Source organism: Cetorhinus maximus, unplaced genomic scaffold (assembly GCF_964194155.1).
Source record: "Cetorhinus maximus unplaced genomic scaffold, sCetMax3.hap1.1 HAP1_SCAFFOLD_429, whole genome shotgun sequence".
Lineage (NCBI taxonomy): Eukaryota > Metazoa > Chordata > Chondrichthyes > Lamniformes > Cetorhinidae > Cetorhinus > Cetorhinus maximus.
In genome coordinates this window covers 162,791-177,770 of record NW_027596373.1, presented here as the reverse complement: position 1 = coordinate 177,770, position 14,980 = coordinate 162,791, and the positions used below count along the sequence as shown (strand labels likewise).

Genomic DNA, 14,980 nt, shown 5'->3' with positions numbered 1-14,980 from the left:
AGAAGTTTGCAATTCTCTTCCCCAAATGGAAATTGATCCATCTTTCATTTTAAATCAGAGATTGGGAGATTTTTGTTATCCAAAGTTATTAAGGGATATCAGTCAGTCATGATGTAATTGAATGGCAGGTTGGGTCCAAAGGGCTGAATGGCCTCTCCTGCCCCTGTGGCAATGACACTGAAGACCTGAGCTCCAGAACTTGCCGCGCCCCTAGCCAAGCTGTTCCAGTACAGCTACAACACTGGTATCTACCCAGCTATGTGGAAAATTGCCAAGGTTTGTCCTGTACACAAAAAGCAGGACAAATCCAACCCGGCCAATTACTGCCCCATCAGTCTACTCTCCATCATCAGTAAAGTAATGGAAGGGGTCATCAACAGTGCTATCAAGCAGCACTTGCTTAGCAATAACCTGCTCACTGACGCCCAGTTTGGGTTCTGCCAGGGTCACCCAACTGCTGACCTCATTACAGCCTCGGTTTAAACATGGTCAAGAGGTGAGAGTGACTGCCCTTGACATCAAGGTAGCATTTGACCGAGTGTGTCTTCAAGGAGCCCCAGCAAAACTGGAGTCAATGGGAATCAGGGGGAAAACTCTCCACTGTTTGGAGTCATACCCAGCGCAAAGGAAGATGCTTGTGGTTGTTGGAGGTCAATCATCTCAGCTCCAGGACATCACTGTGTCCTAGGACCAACCATCTTCAGCTGCTTCATCAATGACCTTCCTTCCATCATAAGGTCAGAAGTGGGGATGTTTGCTGATGATTGCACAATGTTCAGCACCATTCGCGACTCCTCAGGTACTGAAGCAGTCCATGTCCAAATGCAGCAAGACCTGGACAATATCCAGGCTTGGGCTGACAAGTGGCAAGTAACATTCGCACCACACAGGTGTCAGGCAATGACCATCTCCAACAAGGGAGAATCTAACCATCGCACCTTGACGTTAACTTTTCACGAATTCTTGGGGAAGAGATCTCTCTCGACAGCATTGTGTCCTCATCCTAAACAAAGCAGCATTTTCCCTGCTCTGCATTTTAAGACACCTAGCTCTTTCTCAAGGTTTTAATGTTTCGATAAAAATAGCAAATTTAAGGAAATCCCGTTGCTTTTATTTTCAGGCGCTAACGCATAGTGACGTGATGAAAACAATCTCATTCTGGAGAAGCGAAATAATGAAGTGTCTGTCATTACCCGGAATGAACATGAAGAAACTCTTTATTGGTCGGTCAATGTAAACACTAAACTTTCAAACTAGCGCTGAACATTCCTCCTCTACACCTAACCATCCAAGTCCCTTTTCAAATCCTCGATTGAATCTACCTCCCCCACACTCTCCGGCAGAACATTCCGGATCCTAACCACTCGCTGTGTGAAAAAGTTTCTCCTCATGTCCCCTTTGCTCCTTTTACCAATCGCCTTAAATCTGGGTCCCGCTGGTTCTCGATCCTTCCAACAACGGGAACAGTTTCTCCCGATCGACTCTGTCCCGGACCCCTCATGATTTTGAACACCTCGATCAAATCTCCCCTCACCCTTCTCTTTTCTAAAACGAACGGGCCCAGAATCACAGAAACGCAGCGCGGAAGAGGCCCTTCGGCCCATCGAGTCTGCACCGACAGGTGAGAAACACCTGACCTACCTACCTAATCCCATTTACTAGCACTTGGGGCCCATAGCCTTGAATGTTATGATGTGCCAAGTGCTCATCCAGGTGCTTTTTAAAGTATGTGAGGCTAACCTGCCTCCACCACCCTCCCAGACAGCGCATCCCAGACCCTCACCACCCTCTGGGTAAAAAAGCTTTTCCTCACCCCGCCACCGCCCCCCACCCCCCCCACCCCGCCCCCCCCGCCAAAACCTCCTGCCCCTCACTTGTATCTAGACCCACAGTCCAAGAATGAATCTAAAAAGCCACATCCACAAGCAAGTCACTGAAAAATAAACTCACCAGGACATCTTTCCCGCTCTCTATGACGATGTGAACCCCTGGGAGGTAGACTTGCACACGCGACACGAACGATACCAGGTTGCTGCGCCGGTGCCGGTTCTCTGCGGTCACTCGGAACGGCGAAGCCGGGGAACGGCCGCAGACTTTGGTGATGTCATAGTCACAGGTCCCCTGGAAATGAGCTAGAGCGCCATCAAAGGTCAGGTAGTGCGGGTCACCAGTCACGGTGCAAGTTGAGAAGGAACTGAAGCAGCCTCTCCGGCCATTCCTCGTCCTGCATTCCTCGGTCCGGCCGCAGGCTGCAGGAACACATCTGAGCTCGCCTCCCGCATAACACTGGCAGCGCGACCCGCAGTCGGCGGTCAACGTTGCCTCCGCTACCTGCAAAGAAAATCTCGTGAAATCTCAGCTGGTGTCAGTTGTGCTTCCCCAAACTGTAAATATTCGCCGGTTTTGCACCAATTACCGCTCCCTTTACCTACCTCGGTGGCGACAGCTAGTGGTCAACTGCGAACCTACCTTCAGATACACGCCATTGTAGAAACACCCGCACTCTCCGGAGGGGACACAACTGTCCCCGCTCCTCAGATAGCCAGGGTTACAGAAGCAGCCTTCAGAACATCCCAAATCATAGGGCGATGTGGCGGAAACATTGGCACAATTCTCAGGAGAGGGATCCCCACAAACCTCGTAATGACTGTTTTCCGGGCACCGGACACCTGGAGGCAAATAAAGACGAACAGGTAAATATGGGCACGAGATAGTCGACTGTAGCCGGACAACAGGCAAATTCACCTCAAAGGGAGCGGTCAGGGGGATTCGGTCTCCCACAAACCCGGAGTCCAAACAACCACTCGCTCCGAATCAGATCTACAAATTAGCCTTTTTTTCAAAAACTTCGTTCATGGGATGTGCGCGTCACTGGCTGGGCAAACATTTAATGCCCATCACTACTTGGCCTTGTTGGGAGGGCACTTAAGAGTCAACCAGGCCCGGTAAGGGCGGCAGATTTCCTTCCTTAGAGGGCATTGGTGAACACAGTCGGCAATGGTGTTCATGGTCACCGTCATCCGTTATCTTTTTATTTTAAATTCCAGATTTTTAATGAATTTAAAGTCTAGGGCTGGGATTCGAACCTGGACCCCCGCGGCATTACTCGGGGTCCCTGGCATAATAGCGGCAAAAACCACTTCGCCATCACACCCTCTAGCTTCTCAGGGCCGTATTTCCTGAGCTGTAAACGGTTTCAAGTAAACACCAATCTCTCCACTCCGACCCACACCATCACCATTCAATACAAACCTGGGAGATAAAACATAGCCACAAACCGGGCACCGAAAGGACGAGGCTCCGAGGATTCACAAAGGATACGGAAGGCAGACCAGAAGTCGATTAAGCTCAGTGGACAAGGAGCTGGCTCTGAATACCGCCCAAGCTTCAGTCCCGTGCAAACGGCGAGCTGGGTTTGATGGCGGAGCCATTCTCCTGCCCCCATTGGGATAGCCCGGGAGGGGTTTGGGGGGGTGGGGAGAGAGATGTTTCACATCTCCCAAACATACCGGAAACTGCCCGGAAAGCGAGCGCCAATATGAGCCCCCCGCCCCCCACCCCAGAATCCTCTTACCCAGGGCGATAGATTTAAAGAAAAGCTGAAAGCGGCGGCAAAGGAACTGAGAGGTCATTGACTTGGAGACCTCCAGCGAGACAGCCTGCTCCTCACCGCACAGAGGCTGCTCCTCTCCGCACAGAGGCTCCTCCTCTCCGCACAGAGGCTCCTCCTCACCACACAGAGGCTCCTCCTCTCCGCACAGAGGCTGCCAGGACTGCGCAGCATCTCCAGCTCCTCTTGGAGCAACATCCATTCGCTTTAATCACCTGATTCATAAATGACAGAGATTTGGGAGGTGGGTGGTTGGCTGGGTGGGGGAGGGAGGTAGGCTGCGTTGGGGGAGGGGGATAGGCTGGGTGGGGGAGGGGTTTAGGCTGGGTGGGGGAGTGGGGGGGGTTAGGCTGGGTGGGGGAGTGGGGGGGTAGGATTGGTGGGGGAGGGGGATAGGCTGGGTGGGGGAGGGGGATAGGCTGGGTGGGGGAGGGGGATAGGCTGGGTGGGGGAGGGGGATAGGATGGGTGGGGGAGGGGGATAGGCTGGGTTGGGGACGGGGATAGGCTGGGTGGGGGAGGGGGGTAGGCTGCGTGGGGGACGGGTATAGGCTGGGTGGGGGAGGGGGATAGGCCGGGCGGGGAAGGGCGATAGACCGGGCGGGGAAGGGGGCTAGTCCTTGTGGGGAAGGGGGATAGGCTGGGGGGGGAGGGGAAGGCTTAGGTTGCGTATGGCTGGCAAGGGGGTGGATCTGGGAGAGGAAGGCGATGGGCTGTTTGGGTGTGGGGAAGGGGTTTGCTATGGGTGTGGGGATGGGATTTGGGCTGTTTAGGGGAGGAGAAGGGAGTTGGGCTGCGTGGATGTTGAGAAGGGTGTTCGGCTAGGCAGGGATGTGGGTGGGGGCAGGGGTGGGAATGGGGGTGGAGTTGGGTGGGGGGGAAGGAGTTCGGTCTGCGTGGCAGTGGGGTTGCGGGTAGGAATTGGGCTGGATGTGGGTTGGGTTTGAGGGTGGGAATGGGGCTGGATGGGGTGAGGGGTACAGGAAATCCTCAGCCTGTCCACAGGGACCGGACACGGAGACTCATGGAGAATTTCTCCTAACCCACATCGCCAATCAGACAGCAATGGGCCGGATACAGTCAGCAGGACATTGACCTGAGACTTGCTACAATCATTCGGTTGAGGTTTGCAAATTCCATTACCACAGCCGGTTCCATTTCTCCAATCTCCGATTGCGACGCCTCTTCTCTGACAATCCCAGGCATAAGATTCAATCGCCTGACAGAGGGTCCCGGCCTCTCCCGCTAATGCACAAAGATCAAAAACACAGTTTTCAAAGGCGGTTGTTGGGCTCAGCACCGAATGGCATTGGCGGAAAGGCCCGCTGGCCTCGCTCAACACGCCGCATTGACGGTCCGAGGCGTACACACGGCGATCTGCTTCGTTGCACAGGGGGCCCTGTGGTTCGGGCGCGTCCGCCCTCCCGGCGCCCGAACCTGCGGTATTCCAACTGTTCCCAAAAGCCGAGGCTGCAGCCAACGCGGTGCCGTTGGGAGACACGAAATCGTCAGCCCCGTCCCCGTTGAAATTTCCGCATAATCCGCACAAAGAGCCGGAATAGACCCTCGGAACTGTCAGCACCGCGAAATGGTTCCAGTCATAGGAGAGCCGGAGACCAAATCCCGTCTGCAGCACGGCCGCCGATCCGCTTTGGAAAAGGTGGATATTCCCAGATTCTAATCTTACTGGTAAATTAAAGGCCTCGCCATTCACCTGGTAACAGGGAGACAGGAATAGAAACTGAGTCAGAGAGGGAAATATCAGATCAAATCATTCATCTCCAAACAGACCTTGTGAGATCCCTTTCTCTCTCTATCATCCTCAACTCTACCATCGACTGGTAAGACTTTCAGGACGAGAAATGCATCCAAACCTATCGAGTCTCATTAATGACGCACAGAGATATTCTCCGTTTATTAAAACCTCTGATTGCGCCTGTCAGAAATGTGCCCCAGCGCTTTCCATACGAACAGCATTGACCAAAGGAACATAGGGACGCGGAGGAGTTGAAGCAGGTAGAGGCCATTCAGCCCCTCGAGGTTGCTCTCCCATCTAGTTAAGTCATGGCTGATTCTCGAGTGGAGCCGCACTATCTCCATATCGCTTGATATACTTAATAGATACAAATCTAACGATTACTCTCTTGAACAGACTCAATGGTTGAGCCGCCATAGCTCTCTGGGGTAAAGAGTTCCAATGATTGACCAGCCTTTCTCATTGCACAATACCCAGTCTTGGAGAATTACCTGGAAAAACTCAGCAGGTCTGGCAGCATCGGTGGAGAAGAAAACAGTTGACGTTTCGAGTCCTCATGACCCTTCGGCAGAACTGAAGTATAGTTAGGAGAGAGGTGAAATATAAGCTGGTCTAAGGTCGGGGGCGGGGGGAGAGAGAAGTTGAGGGGGGTGGGGGCGGTGGTTGTAGGGATAAGCAAGAAGTGATAGGAGCAGATAATCAAAAGATGTCACAGACAAAAGGATCAAAGAGGTGTTGAAGGTGGTGATATTATCTAAGAAAAGTGCTAATTAAGAATGGAAGACAGGATACTCAAGGTACAGGTCTAGTGGGGGTGGGGTGGAAAGACTAACAAAGTATTAGTTGTAGATTTAAAAATAATGGAAATAGGTGGGAAAAGATTAATCTATATAAATTATTGAAAAAAAGGGGAGGGGGAAGAAACGGGGTGTGGAAGGGGGGAGGGGGAGTTTAAGATCTAAAGTTGTTGAATTCAATATTCAGCCCGGAATGCTGTAAAGTGCCTAGTCGGAAGATAAGGTGCTGTTCCTCCAGTTTGCGTTGGGCTTCACTGGAACAATGCAGCAAGCCAAGGACAGACATGTGGACAAGAGAACAGGGTGGTGTGTTAAAATGGCAAGCGACAGGGAGGTTTGGGTCTTTTTTGTGGACAGACCGCAGGTGTTCTGCAAAGCGGTCGCCCAGTCTGCGTTTGGTCTCTCCAATGTAGAGGAAACCGCATTGGGAGCAACGAATGCAGTAGACTAAGTTAGGGGAAATGCAAGTGAAATGCTGCTTCACTTGAAAGGAGTGTTTGGGCCCTTGGACGGTGTGGAGAGAGGAAGTGAAGGGGCAGGTGTTGCATATTCTGCGTGGGCATGGGGAGGTGCCATAAGTGGGGGTTGAGGAGTAGGGGGTGATGGAGGAGTGGACCAGGGTGTCCTGGAGGGAACGATCCCTACGGAATGCCGTCAGGGGGGGTGAAGGGAAGATGTGTTTGGTGGTGGCATCATGCTGGAGTTGGCGGAAATGGCGGACGATGATCCTTTGAATGCGGAGGCTGGTGGGGTGATAAGTGAGGACAAGGGGGACCCTATCATGTTTCTGGGAGGGAGGGGAAGGCGTGAGGGCGGATGCGTGGGATATGGGCCTACACGGTTGAGGGCCCTGTCAACGACCGTGGGTGGAAAACCTCGGTTAAGGAAGAAGGAGGACATGTCAGAGGAGCTGTTTTTGAAGGTAGCGTCATCAGAACAGATGCGACGGAGGCGAAGGAACTGAGAGAATGGGATGGAGTCCTTACAGGAAGCGGGGTGTGAGGAGCTGTAGTCGAGGTAGCTGTGGGAGTCGGTAGGCTTGTAATGGATATTGGTGGACAGTCTATCATCAGAAATTGAGACAGAGAGGTCAAGGAAGGGAAGGGAAGTGTCAGAGATGGACCATGTGAAAATGATGGAGGGGTGGAGATTGGAAGCAAAATTAATAAATATTTCCAGGTCCCGACGAGAGCATGAAGCAGCACCGAAGTAATCATCGATGTACCGGAGAAAGAGTTGTGGGAGGGGGCCGGAGTAGGACTGGAAGAAGGAATGTTCCACATACCCAATAAAGAGACAGGCATAGCTGGGGCCCATGCGGGTACCCATAGCCACACCTTTTATGTGGAGGAAGTGAGAGGAGTTAAAGGAGAAATTGTTCAGTGTGAGAACAAGTTCAGCCAGACGGAGAGTAGTGGAGGATGGGGATTGTTCAGGCCTCTGTTCAAGGAAGAAGCTAAGGGCCCTCAGACCATCCCAGTGGGGGATGGAGGAGTAGAGGGATTGGACATCCATGGTGAAGAGGAAGCGGTTGGGGCCAGGGAACTGGAAATTGTTGATGTGACGTAAGGTGTCAGAGGAATCACGGATGTAGGTGGGAAGGGACTGGACAAGGGGAGAGAGAAGGGAGTCAAGATAACGAGAAATGAGTTCCGTGGGGCAGGAACAGGCTGACATGCTCGGTCTGCCGGGACAGTCCTGTTTGTGGATTTTGGGTAGGAGGTAGAAGGGGGCCGTCCGAGGTTGGGCGACTATCAGGTTGGAAGCTGTGGGAGGAAGATCTCCAGAGGAGATGAGGTCAGTGACAGTCCTGGAAACAATGGCTTGATGATCTGTGGTTGGGTCATGGTCCAGGGAGAGGTAGGAGGAAGTGTCTGCGAGTTGACGCTCAGCCTCCGCGAGGTAGAGGTCAGTGCGCCAAACAACAACAGCACCACCCTTGTCAGCGGGTTTGATGACAATGTTGGGGTTGAACATGAGAGAACAGAGTGCAGTAAGTTCAGAGAGAGACAGATTAGAGTGGGTGAGAGGAGCAGAGAAATTGAGACGGCTAATGTCACACCGACAGTTCTTTACAGCCTTCCGGGCTGAATATTGAATTCAACAACTTTAGATCTTAAACTCCCCCTCCCCCCTTCCCCACCCCGTTTCTTCCCCCTCCCCTTTTTTTTCAATAATTTATCTAGATTCTTCTTTTCCCACCTATTTCCACTATTTTTAAATCTACAACTAATACTTTGTTAGTCTTTCCACCCCACCCCCACTAGAGCTGTACCTTGAGTGTCCTGTCTTCCATTCTTAATTAGCACTTTTCTTAGACAAATATATCCACCTTCAACACCTCTTTGATCATTTTGTCTGTGACATCTTTTGATTATCTGCTCCGATCACTGCTTGCTTATCTCCACAATCACCACACCCTCAACTTCTCTCTCCCCCCGCCCCGGACCTTAGACCAGCTTATATTTCACGTCTCTCCTAACTATACTTCAGTTCTGCCGAAGGGTCATGAGGACTCGAAACGTCAACTGTTTTCTTCTCCGCCGATGCTGTCAGACCTGCTGAGTTTTTCCAGGTAATTCTGTTTTTGTTTTGGATTTCCAGCATCCGCAGTAGCTTTTAGCTTCCAGTCTTGGAAAGCCTGCTCTCTAGTTGGTTCCCCAAAATATTGGTCTAAAAAGCCATCACGTACGCGCTCCAGGAAATCCTGCTACACGGTATTGTTAACAGTTTGGTTTGTATTTACCTGAACTTTGCCGGTTTGACCCCTCAACATCTGGATCTGATATCCGTACACCTGCACCTCAACTAGCCGTGTCCAGGACACCGCACGGGAGCCGCGGTTATCGTTCTCCACCTCAACGTTGAACACCGTGAGGTTTCCTGCCGCTCCGCAATATTTACTGAAGGTGTATTTAGAAGATCCTTGGAAATCGAAAGTTCTCCCGTCGAAAGTGGAATAATGCGGGTCACCTGCGGCCCAGCAGGTGGCGTCAGCTTTGGGATAGCAGCCACGCACTCCGTCCACAAGGCGGCAGTCTTCATGTACACCGCACCTGAAATCTTCACAGCTCAGGCCAGTGGTGGTGTTCCAGCAGGTACATTTTCTGCTGCAGCTCTCTGTGAGGATGACCGTCTCACCTTTGCTGTAATAACGACCCTGGAAAGAGCAGCCACACTGACTGGGTTCCACGCACCTTGCCCCGCTCAGGATGTAGCCATCATCGCATTTACAGCTTGGCACACAAATCAATGTGCAATAAGGAGGTGGGATTGGATCGGCGCAGGTGGCAGGACAGGCGGTGTTACACGGGTCAAAGTGACTGTGCGGCGGGCACGACTTTTCTGAAACACACAAGTATCGGCGTTTAAGTTCCAGCCGTTTGACCAACAGACCGAGACACATTGAGGAGAAGCAAAACGAGAATTGAGCGCCACATTCAATCGCTGTGCGACCCGCTACCGCCGCTGCGTGTTCCGCTGTTCCATTTGTACTTCGCCCTTAACCTATCCGTATTTGAACCCAGACTATTCGTTTCCATTAGAAAATAGGCGCGCATTTTACCTAAACATCGGTGTATGTGGAGCGATTCGAATCGGGCATTGTGAACAGGTCAGAAACTGGCCATTCGGTCCATCTTCTCCGTGCCGGTGTTTCTGCTGCACACAAAACTTCTCCCACCCCCTCTCCATCTCATCCCATCACCAAATCCTTCTATCCCTTTCTCCCTCATGCGTTTATCCAGCTAACCCCTTATCTACATGGCTACAAATCACCTCGACCACCCCCTGTGGGAGCGAGTCCCACATTCTCCCCATTCTTCAGTAATGAAGATTTATTTTCATTTATTGATCCCAACTCGCTACTCCTTGTTCCTATTTTGAGATGATCTGCAAGTGAAACCCTCTCAGAGCCTCCCATTGTACTAACTATCTCCAACTCAGCCTCCTCTTTCCTAGAGAAATTACCCCCCGTCCATTCACTCATTTCCGGTAGACAGAACCTCTCAGGGCTGAAAGCATTCTAGTCAATCGGCGCTGCACCTTCACTGCTGCCACCACGCTGTATTCATCATATGGAGATCAGGAGACTTCACAATGCTCCAAGTTGATTAGTGCCGAGGTTTTACATTAGTCGAACATATACTTTACTGTTTTGCAATAGTTCCCTCTGGAAATAAGCCCCAGTATTTCCTGACCGTCACAGGAGTCAAGGGTGGAAAGTGGAATTGAGATCAGAATCAGATCAGCCACTATCTAATCAAATGGCGGAGTTTGCTCGAGGGGCCAAAAGGCATGTTCCTGTTTTTAATGCGCCTGCTTGATAGCCCCTCGTGAGGCGGCTCCATTATTTCCGTTATAGATATTTCTGCGCCCCTTCATTCCCTCTGTCTCTCTCATCCATTTAGCGTTTGATCTGCCAAGGAAAATGGCGCCTCTTTCTTCCCCCGTCCACTTTGTCCTGCCTCACAGCGATCAATACTGAGCTCCATTGCCAAAGAAGCGCCCATTCTGCCCGATCTTTGTGAGGTACATTCCGAGACCCCACCATCCAGCCCCTCCCGGCCCCCACACACCGCACGGACCCCCAGTCCCCACACACCGCACTCACTTCCAGCCCCCATCCAGCGGGTGGGGGTGGGGAGGGGGTTGGCCTGAGACGGTACGTGTTTGCGCTGTTTGGGGGTGGGGTAGCAGGTTGGGCTGGGTAGAGTTGGGGTTTGGGCTGTTTGGGGGTCGGAAAGGGGGTTGTGCAAGGTAGGGATGGGGGTGGGGAAGTGTGGTGGGCTGGGTTGGGCTGGCAGTGGGTGAGGCTTGGGCTCGGTGGGGTCAGGCGTGTGTATGGGTGATGAGTTGGGTGGGGGTGGGAGAAGTAGGTTGGGCTGTTTGTGGGTGGGGAAGGGGGTGGGGTTGGGTGGGGATGGTGATTGCGCTGTATGGGTTTGGGGACGGGAGTTGTGCAAGCTAGGGATGGGAGTGGGGAAGCGCTTGGGCAGGGTAGGACTGAGAGTATGGTGGGGTATGGAGTCGGAGTGGACTGGGATGGGGGTGGTGGTCTAGCCGGGTGGGGGAAGGAGGTTTGGCAGTTTGGGAGTGAGGAAGGGGGATGTGCTGGGTGGGGGCGGGGAGGGGGGGTTCGTCTAGGCAGGGATGGGGTTGGGGAAGGGGTTTGAGCTGGGTGGGGGTTGGATGGGGGTTGGGGTCAGTGTGGGCAGGACTGGGGAAGAAGGTTGGTCTGGGTGAGGGTGGGGAAGGGCGTTGTGCTAGGTGGGGATTAGGGTGGGGAATGGGCTAGAGCTGGGCGGGGGTGAAGGTGAGGTTGAGATTGGGTTTGGGTTGGATGTGGGTTGGGTTTGCGGGTGGGAATGGGGCTGGATGGGGTGAGGGGTACAGGAAATCCTCAGCCTGTCCACTGGCAGGGGACACGGAGACTCATGGGGAATTTCTCATAACCCACATCGCCAATCAGGAAGCAATGGACCGGATACAGTCAGCAGGACATTGACCTGAGACTTGCTACAATCATTCGGTTGAGGTTTGCAAATTCCATTACCACAGCCGGTTCCATTTCTCCAATCTCCGATTGCGACGCCTCTTCTCTGACAATCCCAGGCATAAGTTTCAATCGCCTGACAGAGGGTCCCGACCTCTCCCGCTAATGCACAAAGATCAAAAACACAGTTTTCAAAGGCGGTTGTTGGGCTCAGCACCGAATGACATTGGCGGAAAGGCCCGCTGGCCTCGCTCAACACGCCGCATTGACGGTCCGAGGCGTACACACGGCGATCTGCTTCGGTGCACAGGGGGACCTGTGGTTCGGACGCGTCCGCCCTCCCGGCGCCCGATGCTGCGGTATTCCAACTGTTCCCAAAAGCCGAGGCTGCAGCCAACGCGGTGCCGTTGGGAGACACGAAATCGTCAGCCCCGTCCCCGTTGAAATTTCCGCATAATCCGCACAAAGAGCCGGAATAGACCCTCGGAACTGTCAGCACCGCGAAATGGTTCCAGTCATAGGAGAGCAGGAGACCAAATCCCGTCTGCAGCACGGCCGCCGATCCGCTTTGGAAAAGGTGGATATTCCCAGATTCTAATCTTACTGGTAAATTAAAGGCCTCGCCATTCACCTGGTAACAGGGAGACAGGAATAGAAACTGAGTCAGAGAGGGAAATATCAGATCAAATCATTCATCTCCAAACAGACCTTGTGAGGTCCTTTTCTCTCTCTATCATCCTCAACTCTACCATCGAATGGTAAGACTTTCAGGACGAACAATCCATCCAAACCTCTCCAGTCTCATTAATGACGCATAGAGATATTCTCCGTTTATTAAAACCTCTGATTGCGCCTGTCAGAAATGTGCCCCAGCGCATTCCATACAAACAGCATTGACCAAAGGAACATAGGGACGGGGAGGAGTAGGAGCAGGTAGAGGCCATTCAGCCCCTCGAGGCTGCTCTCCTATCTAGTTAAGTCATGGCTGATTCTCCAGCTGAGCGCCATTTTCCCGCACTATTTCCATATCGCTTGATATATTTAATAGATACAAATCTATCAATTACTTTCTTGATCATATTCAATGATAGAGCCGCCACAGCCCTCTGGGGTAAAGAGTTCCAGTGATTGACCAGCCTTTCTCATTGCACAATACCCAATCTTGGATAACCTGCTATCTAGTTGGTTCCCCAAAATATTGGTCTAAGAAACCATCACGTACGCGGTCCAGGAAATCCTGCTACACGGTATTGTTAACAGTTTGGTTTGTATTTACCTGAACTTTGCCGGTTTGACCCCTCAACATCTGGATCTGATATCCGTACACCTGCACCTCAACTAGCCGTGTCCAGGACACCGCACGGGAGCCGCGGTGATCGTTTTCCACCTCAACGTTGAACACCGTGAGGTTTCCTGCCGCTCCGCAATATTTACTGAAGGTGTATTTAGATGATCCTTGGAAATCGAAAGTTGTCCCGTCGAAAGTGGAATAATGCGGGTCACCTGCGGCCCAGCAGGTGGCGTCAGCTTTGGGATAGCAGCCACGCACTCCGTCCACAAGGCGGCAGTCTTCAAGTACACCGCACCTGAAATCTTCACAGCTCAGGCCAGTGGTGGTGTTCCAGCAGGTACATTTTCTGCTGCAGCTCTCTGTGAGGATGACCGTCTCACCTTTGCTGTAATAACGACCCTGGAAAGAGCAGCCACACTGACTGGGTTCCACGCACCTTCCCCCGCTCAGGATGTAGCCATCATCGCATTTACAGCTTTCCACACAGGGCCGGGTGCAATAAAATGGTGCGTTTGGATCGGCGCAGGTGGCAGGACAGGCGGTGTTACACGGGTCAAAGTGACTGTGCGGCGGGCACGACTTTTCTGAAACACACAAGTATCGGCCTTTAAGTTCCAGCCGTTTGACCAACAGACCGAGACACATTGAAGAGAAGCAAAACGAGAATTGAGCGCCACATTCAATCGCTGTGCGACCCGCTACCGCCGCTGCGTGTTCCGCTGTTCCATTTGTACTTCGCCCTTAACCTATCCGTATTTGAACCCAGACTATTCGTTTCCATTAGGAAATAGGCGCGCATTTTACCTAAACATCGGTGTATGCGGAGCGATTCGAATCGGGCATTGTGAACAGGTCAGAAACTGGCCATTCGGCCCATCTGCTCCGTGCCGGTGTTTCTGCTGCACGCGAGCCTCCTCCCACCCCCTCTCCATCTCATCCCATCCCCATATCCTTCTATCACTTTCTCCCTCATGCGATTATCCAGCTACCCCCTTAAACACATCGATACTATTCACCTCGACCACTCCCTGTGGGAGCGAGTCCCACATTCTCCCCACTCTCTGGGTAAAGAAGATTTATTCTCATTTATTGATCCCAACTCTCTAGGTCTTCCTTCCCATTTTGAGATGATCTGCAAGTGAAACCCTCTCAGAACCTTCCATTGTACTAACTATCTCCAACTCAGCCTCCTCTTTCCCAGGGAAATTACCTCCCGTCCATTCACTCATTTCCGGTAGACAGAACCTCTCAGGGCTGAAAGCATTCTAGTCAATCGGCGCTGCACCTTCACTGCTGCCGCCAGGCTGTATTCATCATATGGAGACCAGGAGACTTCCCAATGCTCCAAGTTGGCTAGTGCCGAGGGTTTACATTAGTCGAACATATACTTTATTGTTTTGCAATAGTTCTCTCTGGAAATAAGCCCCAGTATTTCCTGACCGTCAGAGGAGCCAAGGGTGGAAAGTGGAATTGAGATCAGAATCAGATCAGCCACTATCTAATCAAATGGCGGAGTTTGCTCGAGGGGCCAAAAGGCATTTTCCTTTTTCTAATCCGCCAGCTTTTTATCCCCTCGTGAGGCTACGCCATTATTTCCGTTGTAGATATATCTGCGCCCCTTCGTTCCCTCTGTCTCTCTCATCCATTTAGAGTTTGATTTGCCAAGGAAAATAGCGCCTCTTTCTTCCCTCGTCCACTTTGTCCTGCCTCACAGCGATCAATACTGAGCTCCATTGACAAAGGAGCGCCCATTCTGCCTAATCTGTGTGAGGTACCTTCCGAACCCCCACCTACCGCACCCACTCCCCGCCCCCACACACCGAACCCACTCCCCGCCCCCACTCAACTCATGCACTCCCGGCCCCCATCCAGCGGGCGGGGTCGGGGAGGCGGTTGGTCTGGGACGGAACGTGTTTGCGCTGTTTGGGGGTGGGGAAGCTGGTTGGGCTGGGAGGAGTTGGGGTTTGGGCTGTTTGGAGGTGGGGAAGGGGGTTGTGCAAGGTAGGGATGGGGGTGGGGAAGTGGGGTGGGCT

The 14,980-nt window shown here is 52.4% G+C and overlaps 1 protein-coding gene across 1 annotated transcript in view; it reads right to left on the bottom strand.

The window, feature by feature from the left end:
* The window catches only part of LOC144673668 (IgGFc-binding protein-like), an 89,925-nt gene that overhangs the window by 2,677 nt on the left and 72,268 nt on the right, over positions 1-14,980 (bottom strand). Inside the window, exons 15-20 of the mRNA XM_078535395.1 lie at positions 12,933-13,531; positions 11,717-12,287; positions 8,909-9,507; positions 4,753-5,323; positions 2,470-2,669; positions 1,951-2,331 (exon numbers count right to left, since the gene is read on the bottom strand). Coding sequence (XP_078391521.1) covers positions 1,951-2,331; positions 2,470-2,669; positions 4,753-5,323; positions 8,909-9,507; positions 11,717-12,287; positions 12,933-13,531 — 2,921 coding nt within the window. The remainder of the gene's footprint in view (positions 1-1,950; positions 2,332-2,469; positions 2,670-4,752; positions 5,324-8,908; positions 9,508-11,716; positions 12,288-12,932; positions 13,532-14,980) is intronic.